Consider the following 12,304-nt stretch of genomic DNA (forward strand, 5'->3'; position numbering starts at 1 on the left):
AACATATTCCACATTGCCCCTCTGGAGAATTTCCTATGCGATTGCAGCTTACATTTCCGCAAAGCTATGTGCAGTCAAGCAGGCATGAGACTGGTGCCACACATTCTGAGGGAAAAAACTTAAACTGAGGCTACGGGTGCCGTGCGTCCTATTTATAACATCCGGTGACGTCGCCCTCGACGGAGGCCTTGGAGGGACATAGACCCGACGTCATTAACGCAGGACGCCCTCTGCTCAAAAAGTTTTCGAAGTGCACAGCTGTGGACATTACATGTCAAAGATGTGGAATACGTTGGAGGAACATCCAGTCGAAAGAATGTTACCAGTTGGCAGGGGAGTTGCTAGGTCTGGAAAAGTCCTGGGGCTATGCTGATGTTGGAACTGTTGGGACTGGGGGCTAGCTAGTCTTTTGGCTGTAGCTCCCGAGATTCTTTCCGGGGCTACCACCAAAAGATCAGGGGCTATAGCCCCTTAGCCCCCCCTAGCAACGCCCCTGCCAGTTGGTAAGTAACTTGTTCTTCTGGCACCAAGGTTTGAAGTGGGATTGACAATGATGCAATGCTCGTTGGTTTCTATGAAGTTGCGTCAAGCTGTATGTGAATCATTAGACTTGAGGAATACAGTCTACGTCGGCATGCTCACTCCAATGAACATTGGCCCAGGCCAGCGAGTGACATTCAATGACTGCTGTACCCAGAAACTCTGTGCTTACCTGGAGTGAGGAATGGTGCGTTTGCAATTCAAGTCCAGTCTCACAGAATTGGAAACGTTGACCTTCATATTATCATCAGGAAATGGTGGGATAACTGCAGCAGGGTTTTTGCATAATATATGCATGGGTGTGAAGGTGGGAAGTTTATTTCGAGGAATGCCAATGTTTATATTGATTAGGAAATCAAAGGCTGGAGCAGCGTTGATAGATCTGCAACACAACTCGTTGGATGCTTTATAACTTAAACTGTTATGGCTGAATGACAGCATTCCTTCGGGTTTGGGGGCTTGTGGGAGCATGGGTATTGAATGCAGGATGGTGTGCATTTTAAGAAGGGAAACAGGAAAATGAGGTAGATGAGGCCTTGGCTATATTGCTTTAATAGGCTAGTTTTGGCTGAGATGTGTATCACTGGTAGCTTACGCAGTAATTTACTGTTCGTCATACTGCTAATGTGTGTGTCGTGTGGTTCAAGCGTAGTTATGTAGGCAGAAACCGATTAGTGGTGAAGGGGAGGGCGAAGGTTTAGATGGTATGGTCTTGGTGGGCAGTGTTAATATTGATGTGGGGCCATTCCGATGATTGCTCCTTTATTAAAGGCATTTTATCTGTAAGAGACTATGGAAAGTACTACCCGGAAATATTTATTGCTAATGTTTGAATAGGGCTTTCAGCTATGCACATTTTTATGTAGAATTAATTATAATATGTGGCTTGTTGGAGAGGAAATAAATTAAAGAAGGGGTGGGGGCAAATGGGTATAATGAAGGGGGCCATAGGGGATGAGCCTGTCTGGTAAAAAGTTCTGTTTTGGGATAGTAATGGGAAATCGAATAGAATATAGGGTACTGGAATGGGCTTGGGGTTCTGGGGGGTATAGTTCAGATTTGTGAATGTTTTGTATATAACTGTTCTCTTAAATGGTCCACTTTTTTTGGACAATTTTCAATCAAGACAGGTTTCTGTCTTTATGTTGTGTGGTCTACGTGTTGTGTATGTCTGGATAAAGGAAGGAGTAACCTACACTTGTTTACCACTAGGTGAAAGTAATAGGGGGAAAATGAAAGGGTCCAGAGTTGGATTGGATGATGTATTTAGTAATCTAATTTAGTAATGCATCAAGTGAGCTTCATGGAATGGGATTATTAAATATCGCCACTTAGAATGTAAAAGGCTTAAATTGCCCCAAAAAATAAGGAAATTATTATCCATGCACTGGAGGGACAAGGCTGACCTAGTGTTTTTGCAAGAAACTCATCTATTGGAACACTCAGAGAATGTATTCATTAATTCTAAATATATGAAAGTTTTACTAAATTGTTATTCAAAGTCGAGGGCGGCAGGGATTTTACTTCGCACAAATCTGGGTATGGCAGTAGAAAATGTGACAATGTATGGTGAGGGTCGAATTATTTTAGCGGATGTGAGATATGAAGGAAGGTTAATAGCTTTGGGCTCAGTATCCGGACCATTCCCTGGTGAGGATGTTTTCTTCAAAACTTTAACCACAATTTTGCGGGGTGTGAATGGTGATTGTTATTCTTGGGGGAGATTTCAATTGTGTACTGGATCACAGGTTGGACAGATCCTCTGAGTGTAGATTCACAGGTCAGAAGTTAAGTAGGGATTTTCAGGTCTTTGTTGAAGTGTTTGATCGGATAGACATTTGGAGGGTACACCCAGGGGAGAGTGTTCATTTTATTGCCCAGTACATGATTCTTACACAAGAATTGATGATTTCTTAATTTCAGATAGGTTAGTAGTACAAGTAGTAGAGGCTAACCTAGGTGAGGGTTGTCTTTCAGATCATTCCTTGGTCACACTAAAATTGAATTTTGAACACGATAGTCCCAATTGTATTAAATGGCGACTTAAAACGTTTTTTTTAAAGGATGCGAAAGCGCCTGAGGCTATAGATAACTTTATTACCAATTATTTGGGGGAGAACAGGGGGTCAACTGGTGTTTGATTTTCTGGGATTCTTATAAGGCAACTATCTGTGGTGAATTAATGAACTCGATATCCCGGGCAAGGAATTCGGGCGGGACAAAGTTAAGACATTGAGAAAGAACTTGGGGTTTTGCAAAGGAAATATTCATCGTCCAAAACCAGGGAATCTAAATTAAGCGTGGATAAAGTTAGGGAAACATTAAAAGGGGGAAGTGGAAAGACTGGCTGGAAACATTTATTAAACAAAAGTACTGGTAAGAAGCGGAACGAGTGAGCCGACTTTTGGCATACAGGTCAAAGAATTTGACGGAAAGATCATACATTCAGAGGATAGATAATGGAATGTGTGAAATATCAATTAAGAAAAGAGAAATTTGTGAGTTTTCGATTATTCTATGCTTCCCTCTATTCGGAAGTACTCACCCTCAAGCAACGGAACTAGCTAATTGTTTTGATAAGCTAGATATTCTGCATTTATCAGCAGAGGGTAGAAATGCACTAGATGCACCAATCACTGTATCTGAGGTTCTGGTAGCAATATATCAATTTAGGAAAATCCCCAGATATGTATGGGTTGCCAGTAGAATTTTATAGGTCCTTTAGTACCAAATTGGCACCGGAACATTGTGATTTATGCATTGCTTTTAACAGATGGGATTAATTGCTCTTCTATGAGAGAAGCAATTATTACCTTGGTACTGAAATCAAATGACACCACTAAATGCAGTAATTATCGCCCAATATCACTTTTGAATGTAGATGTGCAAATCTTTACAAAGGATTTGGCCACCTGTCTGAATAAGTATGTGTGAGTTAATTGATCAATCTCAGGTGGGATTCATGGTTAAAGACATGGGTATGATAACATCAGTACCTTAATATACACTATGGGGTTGTAGAATTCAAAAACGGAGGAGATGTTGCTTGTTTTGGATGCTGAGAAGGCTTTTGATGGTGTAAATTGGTCATTCTTAAATTATACGTTACTTGAAATGGGGTTTGGGCTATTATTTTTTAATGCTGTCAGAGCATTGCAGTCTGGAATTATTGCCAAAATGTGGGTTAATGAAGAGTTTGCATCAGCTTTACATCAATTTAGAGGCATGAGACAAGGCTGCCCGCTTTTCCTTTTAATCTAGCCTTGGAACCATGACTTTCCTATATAAGACAGGAAAAGGGCCCCTTCGTGGTTGGCATGTGGGAGAGAGGAAGGTTAAAGTTTCTAGCATATGCAGATGATATGACTGTAATACTGGCAAACCCGGAGAAGGGAGGCACACTTTTGAAGCGCCTGAAAGAGGAGGTGGGATTACTCTCAGGGCATAAAATTAACTAGCGGAAAAATGTGGTTTTCACAATTAAAGAGAGCCCATCAAGTAATGCTTTACCTGGTTGGAACTGTCCATTTACAAACTCTAATGTGGATTTTAATGATAGTAAATTGATTGAGACACTTTAAAAAGATATTCATACATGGCAACGTATGAACTTGAATGTTTGGGCTAAGGTAAAAGCAATTAAAATTATGCTTTTGCCCAATGTACTATACGTCATACAGTCGCTCCCGACTTTTCATGGGGAGCAGGAAAAAGACAAAAAATTCCAAGTTGCATTATGACTCGTAATGTTCAGGAGGGGTGCTGTGGGTACCCAATTCTTCAACATGATCACAGAGGATTCTTGTTAAAGTCTGCTTGCTACTTTATGGAAAGAAGGGGATCACAGCCGTTGTGGGTATCAATAGAAGAGGATAGATTAAAGCCTTACCGTTTAGTTTGTATTCCTTTGGGGAAATTCCCAAATCTTCAGTAAAACTGGAAACTATACTTACCACAAGAACCGCTTTGAAAGAGTGGATTTTCGGGTCTGGATAGGGTTTATTCATGTATAAAGGGGTGTGTCTTTTTGGCATAATCCAGGGTTACAGATATATAACAGAACGCTGAATTGGTTTAGTTGGGCTAACAAAGGTATTCTGAAAATTGGAAACGTTTGGCAGGATGAGAAAATTATACCTTTTCATAGGGCTTGTGCAACGATATTGATTGGTTAATAGGGAGATATAGGGCATTGGAGAAAATGATGGTTGAAAGACGATGCTAGATGCGCCAATGATTGGAAAGCCCAAAATATGCGAGTTATTTGATGCACCACCCCGTATGCTGTCAACTTTCCTTAAATGAATGCCAATGGAGGTTTATCTGAAAGAATCTTGGGAGAAACTATGACAGGCTTGGGCTGCGGAATTGGGATGGATGGTATCGGTAAAAGAATGGGAGGGTCTCTGGAGGGTTGCGGTTAAAGCCAAGATGGACTTAAAGATATGCTTTATTCATCAAAGGTTCTTAGGCAGTTTATATTGGACTCCAGTGTGTATGAGTGAGATGGGCTTGATGGAAACCGACTCGTTTTGGGGTTGTCAACGAGAGGGGGGTGCATTATGTCGCATGTTCTTGGAATGCAATAGAGTGGATGACTTTTGGAGGGATGTATTGGACAGAATTGATGCACTTTGGGGTATCTCTTTTCCACATACTACTTTGGCAGTGATTTTACGATCGGCTGAGGGTAGGTGCGAAAGGGTGTGCGAGTCATCAATCTGGATGATAAAGCTCTACTTGTGGCAACTAAGCACATTTTGAAAGTGTGGAAAACAAGAAAGAAGCCTTTGATAGAGGTCTAGTTATCAGATATGCAGATGAAGAGACAGAATTGAGAGGAAAGTATTAAGAACAATGGGGGCCCTTGAATGAAATGTATGGATGAGTGTAGGTTAAGGTAATAAAGTATCAATATACATGTCAGTCAGTTGGCGGATATGTGCTAGGGGCTTCTTTGTATGTTTCCTGATTAGTCTTGCTGTTATGTTTTTTGGTCTCGTTTTAGCTAATGGGGTATTGGGTTAGTAGAGGAATTCTAAGAGCCAAATGGTGTTGCCTGTATTTAAAATGTGATGACCTGATTTATGGGTTCTGTTTAATTGAAGTTGTAGCTCAAACCTCATGAAATCAATGTTTTATATTTTATATATAAAACCAAAATAAAGTGATGAAACAAAACAAAAAAAGAAGTAAGATGCATTATCCAACTGCCTACCATGGTGCTGCTAGAGTATAGAAGAGTGACGTCAGACATCAGAAACTGCACAAATATTTGTCATCTTGCATTGACAAAATTGTCAAATGTTTACCCAGATGACCCCATTCCTTATCTGGATTCCCTCCTCATGTCCGTTTTTTTAATTTCTGGGGAAACCATTGTTTCCTTGTGCCTACTTCCCCCATAAGTCCACATGTCCAATTGCATACACCAGTACGGAGTGTGATGCAACAAAATAAATACCTGGACCTAGACTGTTTCCCAAAAGAAGTAGTTTCCGGTATCTGTACATGACTGGAAGCGGGTTATTCGCTCTATTGTGAAAATATAACATTTCTTTGATAGTGACGGTAAGTGTGAATACCAAGTAGAAGCCGAAAAGTACATGTGGCTCATTTGGATTGGGTTGATAATAACAACTGAGAGTGTAAAGTATAGTAGTGCTTATCTTTGCAACCACAGAAATATTGATGCAACTCACCTTGCCTGGAAATGTGAGACCGGTTGAAAAAAGTTGTTTTTTTAAAGTATCAAATAGTTCTGAGATAATTATTTCACTGTGTAGAACAGTTATGAAGGTCAGTACATTTAGGCGAATAAGCATTGCTAGAGATGTGGGATTTACATTTTTATATTTTCTCTTACAGCCGTCTTATGAGCATTGTATCAGCACTTTTTCCCAAAGGCTCACGTAGTGTGGTCCCTCGAGACACACCTTTAAATATTTTTGTCAAAATCATCCAGTTCATTGCTCAGGTAAGTGTGTTATTTGGGTCCTTATGAAACCATAACCTCTTTTATTTAGAGTAATACCTTTAATTTGGTTTCTTATATGCAAGGTCAAACGAAAGTGGCTACATGCTAAACAAAGCCCATGCCACCTACATTCCCTCTAATATACTGTATGACTGTAAAGTCAAGCGTCAGTTAGTACACTCCATCAGCAATACCAAAATCCTTTTCAGAATCCTATGCCGTCTAGCCCCAGAGGAGCAAAAGGACATCCATATGGCCTTTCCTCAACAATCTGCTCCAAAAGAGCATTTCTGACTGCTGCCCTTCTAACCCAGCCAACATCACACTTTAAACAGTGTGCCAGAAAAATCATACTCCACTTGAATTCCTCATACTTAAAACCTGACACTTCAACTAATGTAAAATCCTCCTAATATCCCAACCATGTATACAACCATTCCCTGCCCTCAACAATACTAGCTCTATCCCTTGACAAATGTATTTGCATTTGTGTTCATTGACTAATGACCACACATACTACTAAGCACAGACTAAGCAACAGTTATTGGGTGCTGTGGGATATATACATACAAGCACAGGCCTGTTCGCCCTCCACATTCAAGATGGATTTCGTCCCACTATTAGACAAATAATGCAAATCGGAAGTGTTTACATGTCTTTTTGCACATGTCTGACATTGTAAGAACATTGGGAAATGTTTTGGTGTGTTTTGACAAAGCTATACCCGACCAACTGTGGGGAAACATTTATTATGAGTCTTATTTACCTTTGTTATCCACTGGTTTGGTATCACCTTTCCAATAGCAGTGCTTGCTCCACAAGAAGAAAATGCAACTACTAGAAGTACCCTAACCAATACAAAGATTGTTACTTGTGCATACATTAAAATGCCAGGCATTCTGAATGCCAGGTGAATCAAAGGGGTTCTGGATTGCATGCAGTACATGATGAAGTGAATGTCTACTTTCTTGTCTTGTAGCTTTAGCAGGCTCCCTCATAGTTTCTCTGAACATTGGGTTCCATGATGCTACTTTCCAGACTTTAAGGGTTTGCAAAACTACTAACAGTGAGTTGTGTAATGTTTACATGTTACTTACAGAGATTTAGCCTCCTTTACCACTCAAGATAATTTTGTTTTGAGAAGCTGCGAGGGCTTTCTTGTTGGTTTGTCGGTCTCTGTTTTTTTCTTACCGAATGGGTAGCACCCAGACGCCTTTTTGGCCTTGGTTCGCTCTTTATAAATTACGTTACATTACATACATTTAGTCCTAAAGAAAGTCTCTCTGAAATGTTGAATCAGTTAGTTCAGGAATGGAGATAAGGACCTGAGCTTCCACATCCTTAGCAATTGATATAGACTTTATCATTAGCATTTATAGAGTTGCTATGTATTCAGTTATTATGCATCATTGACTATGGTTTAACTGGCTTCCTGTGTTTTTAAACAATTGCATAATTTTCCTTGTAACAGGAACGTTTGGATTTTGCAATGAAAGAAATAATATTTGATCTCCTCAGCGTTGGAAAATCTCCTAAAACGTTTACCATCAATCCTGAGGTAATGAAATACGTCATCTGTTTGCCTTAAGTGGTCTCTGAATATTTGCTCAGACAGACCAGATATTCAACACTTAAAAATGTATAATGTCTAGAAACAGAAGACCTTTCTGCTATCAGATGAACCAGTAGGTGTTTTTCTTTTTGGCTAGATTGTTTGACATTTGCTGAGGTTTCTGACCTGTGCCATGGGAATTGATGCATTTTGCGGAAATAACAAACCTCTGACTTATTGTAGACCTGTACTTTAATAAAGTGAAGGTTCTAGCGGCACTGAGCCTGCAAAAAGGATACTCTCGCCCTCTGTTTAAATGATACAAGGCTTAACTGTACTGCTTTTCATGTAACCCAACAGGATTTGTCATGTTACTTACTACTACTTGGACAAGCCAATATAAACTGTAGTTAAATTATAACCACATAATCATAAGGAACTCTTTAATTTGTGACTTTAGGAAAACTATTTTCAAATTATGATTTTAGTGTTATCCACTATGGACTTTATTTTACATTGGTATGTATTGATATTTCATTCTTTTTATTTTTCTAGTCCTTTTTTTAATGCTCCCATTGACCAGGGCCTAATGATTTCAATTGAATTGAGTCTTTTCCAAAGGAGATTTTAGTCAAATGACAACTTCTCCCAACAGACTAGATGAAATAGGAAGCACCTCCACAAGGCTGATTCAGCTTTTTTAGTACCCATTGTCAGCTGACCTTTGTTCTCCCAACAAGAAGGGTCAACACTGGTGCTACCTGATCTGATGTTTTGGAATACGGTAAGGCAATTCTTGCATTATTTTCATTAATTGCTGTTAATAGTGGTCCATTCTAGAGACATTTGCATTAGACACCGAAGAGGCTTAATCTCCCCCTCTCCATAAAAATGTGACACTTAAGCTAATTTCTCTTTAACATTCTTTTGAGCCATTCACTTCTGCAATTGAAGAGCTTGTTGCCCTTCGAAGAGTCCAGCAAACCTTCATATTTGATGAAGTGCACTTCGTGAACCTTCCCCAGGACTAGTTGGATAATTTAAGTTCATTGTTCGAGTCATTGTTGTGTTGCTTGTTGAAAGCAAAGTGCTAGACAACCGCGAAGTACAGTGTTTTGTTGTTTGGTCTCAGAGTTGCACGTTTTGATGGAGAGAAGAATTTACCAGGCTACTTAAGAGGCCTCCAAGATGATCCGTACAGAAGAGATTCAAGAAGCTATAACTTAGTTGTTCACTTGTAGCACTTTACATAAAACATGTTGAGTTGGGTTCAAGATTTTAAATTACCTTTAACCCCATTCATTGCTCGACTTGCTTCAAAATGTTTGCATTCTTTCAAATTCTTCACGAAGAGCTCCTTCCAATTGCCAAAAATAAAGCTATGGACAAGGCAGTGACAACTTGAAAGAACTTTAATTTGAAAATCTGTTAAGTACTACAATCAGTTTGTAGATCAACTGTCTAAGCCCTAAAATCCGGTGGCATTGCAAATCCTCTTAATTGCAAGAAGTAGTTGATCTAAAGCAGTGGGTGTGATAACTGCTTGGGTATATTGAATCCCAGAGCTGTGTCAAAGCCTGAAGGCAACTTTTCCCAGTGGGACTTACAATAAATATAGGAGAAGGGTGTGTGGGTAGGTGTTTGTGTTTATTTCCTAAAACTAAGCCAGGGGTCTACACCCTTTAGCTCACCATCTGGCTTCAACTCCCTTTGGACCTAATCAGCATAGCCAGTGGTGAGAGATTGTAGGGTTTTAGTCCAAAACACCTGCAAAGCTGTAGATTAGAAACCCTTGCCCTAGTAGAAGAAACACTACTTTCCTCGGTTAACCTAGAGAACTCTGTGATTCAGCAGTAAAGATCATCTTAGGAGTGCGGGGAGGAGACGAAAACAGGATAACAATATAACTTTGCTGGATGAATGTACACACTGGTATTATCTTGAGATATAAAGTATATTTTCATAAGTGTTGCAGTTTACAGATAATACAAGTTTGGAAAGTCTCTAGGAGTACTTGTAGGTCTTCAATGTACTTGTTAAGGTCAAACTCTAAAGTCAAAGGTCAATCAGGACCTTAGTGTACTGGTGCCACCTTGAAATGTATTTGAACTTGCATGGGCTGAACCTTGATTCACTCTCAAAAAGGAAATATTTGAAAACTAGCATTCTTCCGAATTGCTAAGGAGGTTCCTGTACCTGAAGCTGTGCTGTCGCCTAATCTTTAGGGTAGGTCTCTGCTTCAGGATCACCCTGGTTCCTTTCAAAAGGCAATCAGGAAAGCGTGCGCTTGTTAACTACAACAATTCTCAGTTACTAGGATTCAACACTGAAGTTCTCACAAGGAGCGAGATTAACAGTGGCATTTACTATATTCCAATTGCCCATTTGTGAGTTTTGTCATGAAGAAGAGGATTGCAAGCTAAAGGACGGCTGTTGAACTGTTGGGCATGCTGCTGTGCTGAAGAGCAGAACCAATCCCAGAGCGGAGTTATGGTGCAGCTCCCATACGAAGGAGATGCCCATCATATGCAGTTCATGTAGGATATGGATTCCTCAGAGTCCAGGCATTACTTTTGGCTTTCATTATATTGTAGTTTAGGTCTACACTTTGGTTAGTATTCACAGGTCTCAGGCTCTTAGTTGCCAGCACCCAAAGCTTTTACCTTTTTTGTTTCCTGGGCAGCAATAATTTCTTAATAGCATGGAAATCCTTGCAGCCTTGCAACTCTGCTGTGCCGGTCTGGTTAATAGAATAGTCTTTCTTTGGTACCCTCTGGTTAGCCGATGCCTGCGAATAACAGGCCAATGTTTAGCTTGAGAAAAGTTCTGGGATGGTGGAATGGACCAGCCAATCTTCCTCAATTCTTGTTCAGGTAGGCAGTCCTGTCTGTGCTTTGCAGCTTCTTCTCAGATACAAGGTAAGAATAGACACCCTGATATATGCTAATTGGACTATGAGAGGTGATTCCACAGTACCCTTCTTGTAAGCACTGGCGCCCGCTCAATCACCGGGGAGCTGACACATTAAATATTTGTGGGATTGTTCCCGGACTTTCTCTGATATGGAATCTCAACACTATTTACAAACCAGTGCTATCTGGTTTTGGCAAAGATAGCCATCACCCTCAGGCAGGCAGTCACCATGACCATACATGACAACACCTCTGTCTCCACTGCCTTGTAAGAACAATGTCTGGCCCTTGAAATCTGTACTTGAAGTTCCTTTTAGGGATTCCCCAGTAACCCAATCGAATGAACAGACTGCCACCATCCAGTGGTGCCAGCTGCCTTGAATAGGAAGTTCCGGGTACCTTGTGGCTCATTAACATTGAGAGGGGGGAGGGCTCGTTAGGATCCATCTGAGGGCTCATTAGGTAAGTGGCAGGTAAACCAGGTCAGAAAAAAGCAGAAATACTCTGGGTGTGCTTTTAGAGGGGTAGTATGGCACAGTTGGTCTTGCAGTGAATCTTACATGATAGTCCATCCAAATATTTGAGTCCAACCAAACTCTATTAGACTGCCTACAGAAATAGGCAGTGTGACTGAAACAGCCTTTCACTGGGTCTGGTCTTTCCCAACTATTTGAATCCAACATATCAAAATAAGTTTAAGCTCTTATTTTCTAAAAAGCTTAAACAGTGGTGTTAAGTCATGATTCCCCTGTATCTTTTTTTCTTTTTACGATTCTTTGGTCTCTTTTTGATGGCCAGAGGGACTTCTCCTGCGGTTCCCCCTGCCATTATGCGCATTTACACATTATCAAAGGAATATACTATTGGATATCCCAATTTCTGCCCTAATGTGTTTGTGCCACTGTATTTTAGGGAGTAGGGTGGTGAGAGCTGTGCTTTTAATTTTGGGGCTTACAAAGTTCAAGGCTGGTTACCACATTGCTAGCCCAGTGTACCTTTGGAGGTAGTGTGGTTGTTGGTTGAGAAGTGAGTGAGTGAGTGTGTACAATGAGAGGAGTACAGAATAGGAGGTGGGAAGGAAGGACTGTTAGTGACAGTTATAATAATGTTGAACATTTCTCTTGAGTCGAGCGATTTGTCAACATGGGGTAATGACTACGTTTGACTACATTGGAGTATAGTGCATTGCCATTGTACAAGGATAAGATAGAGAAGTATCACAAACAGTGAGTAGCAGAGAAATGGGGGATGCCCCACCCCTGGCCATAGCAGGGGGACTAACAGAGAGATAGTTGAACACACGAGCATGTTCCTAACCGCCAA

General features: G+C 40.5%; 1 protein-coding gene across 6 annotated transcripts in view; it reads left to right on the forward strand.

Moving 5' to 3' along the window:
• The window catches only part of FRYL (FRY like transcription coactivator), a 3,055,992-nt gene that overhangs the window by 728,454 nt on the left and 2,315,234 nt on the right, over nucleotides 1–12,304 (forward strand). For all 6 annotated transcript variants that reach the window (XM_069631694.1, XM_069631695.1, XM_069631691.1 and 3 more), the window contains 2 exons: nucleotides 6,409–6,517; nucleotides 7,989–8,075. In XM_069631694.1, the coding sequence (XP_069487795.1) occupies nucleotides 6,409–6,517; nucleotides 7,989–8,075 (196 nt within the window). The remainder of the gene's footprint in view (nucleotides 1–6,408; nucleotides 6,518–7,988; nucleotides 8,076–12,304) is intronic.

Source organism: Ambystoma mexicanum, chromosome 6q, assembly GCF_040938575.1.
Source record: "Ambystoma mexicanum isolate Mex_15411 chromosome 6q, UKY_AmexF1_1, whole genome shotgun sequence".
NCBI classification, from domain to species: Eukaryota; Metazoa; Chordata; class Amphibia; order Caudata; family Ambystomatidae; genus Ambystoma; species Ambystoma mexicanum.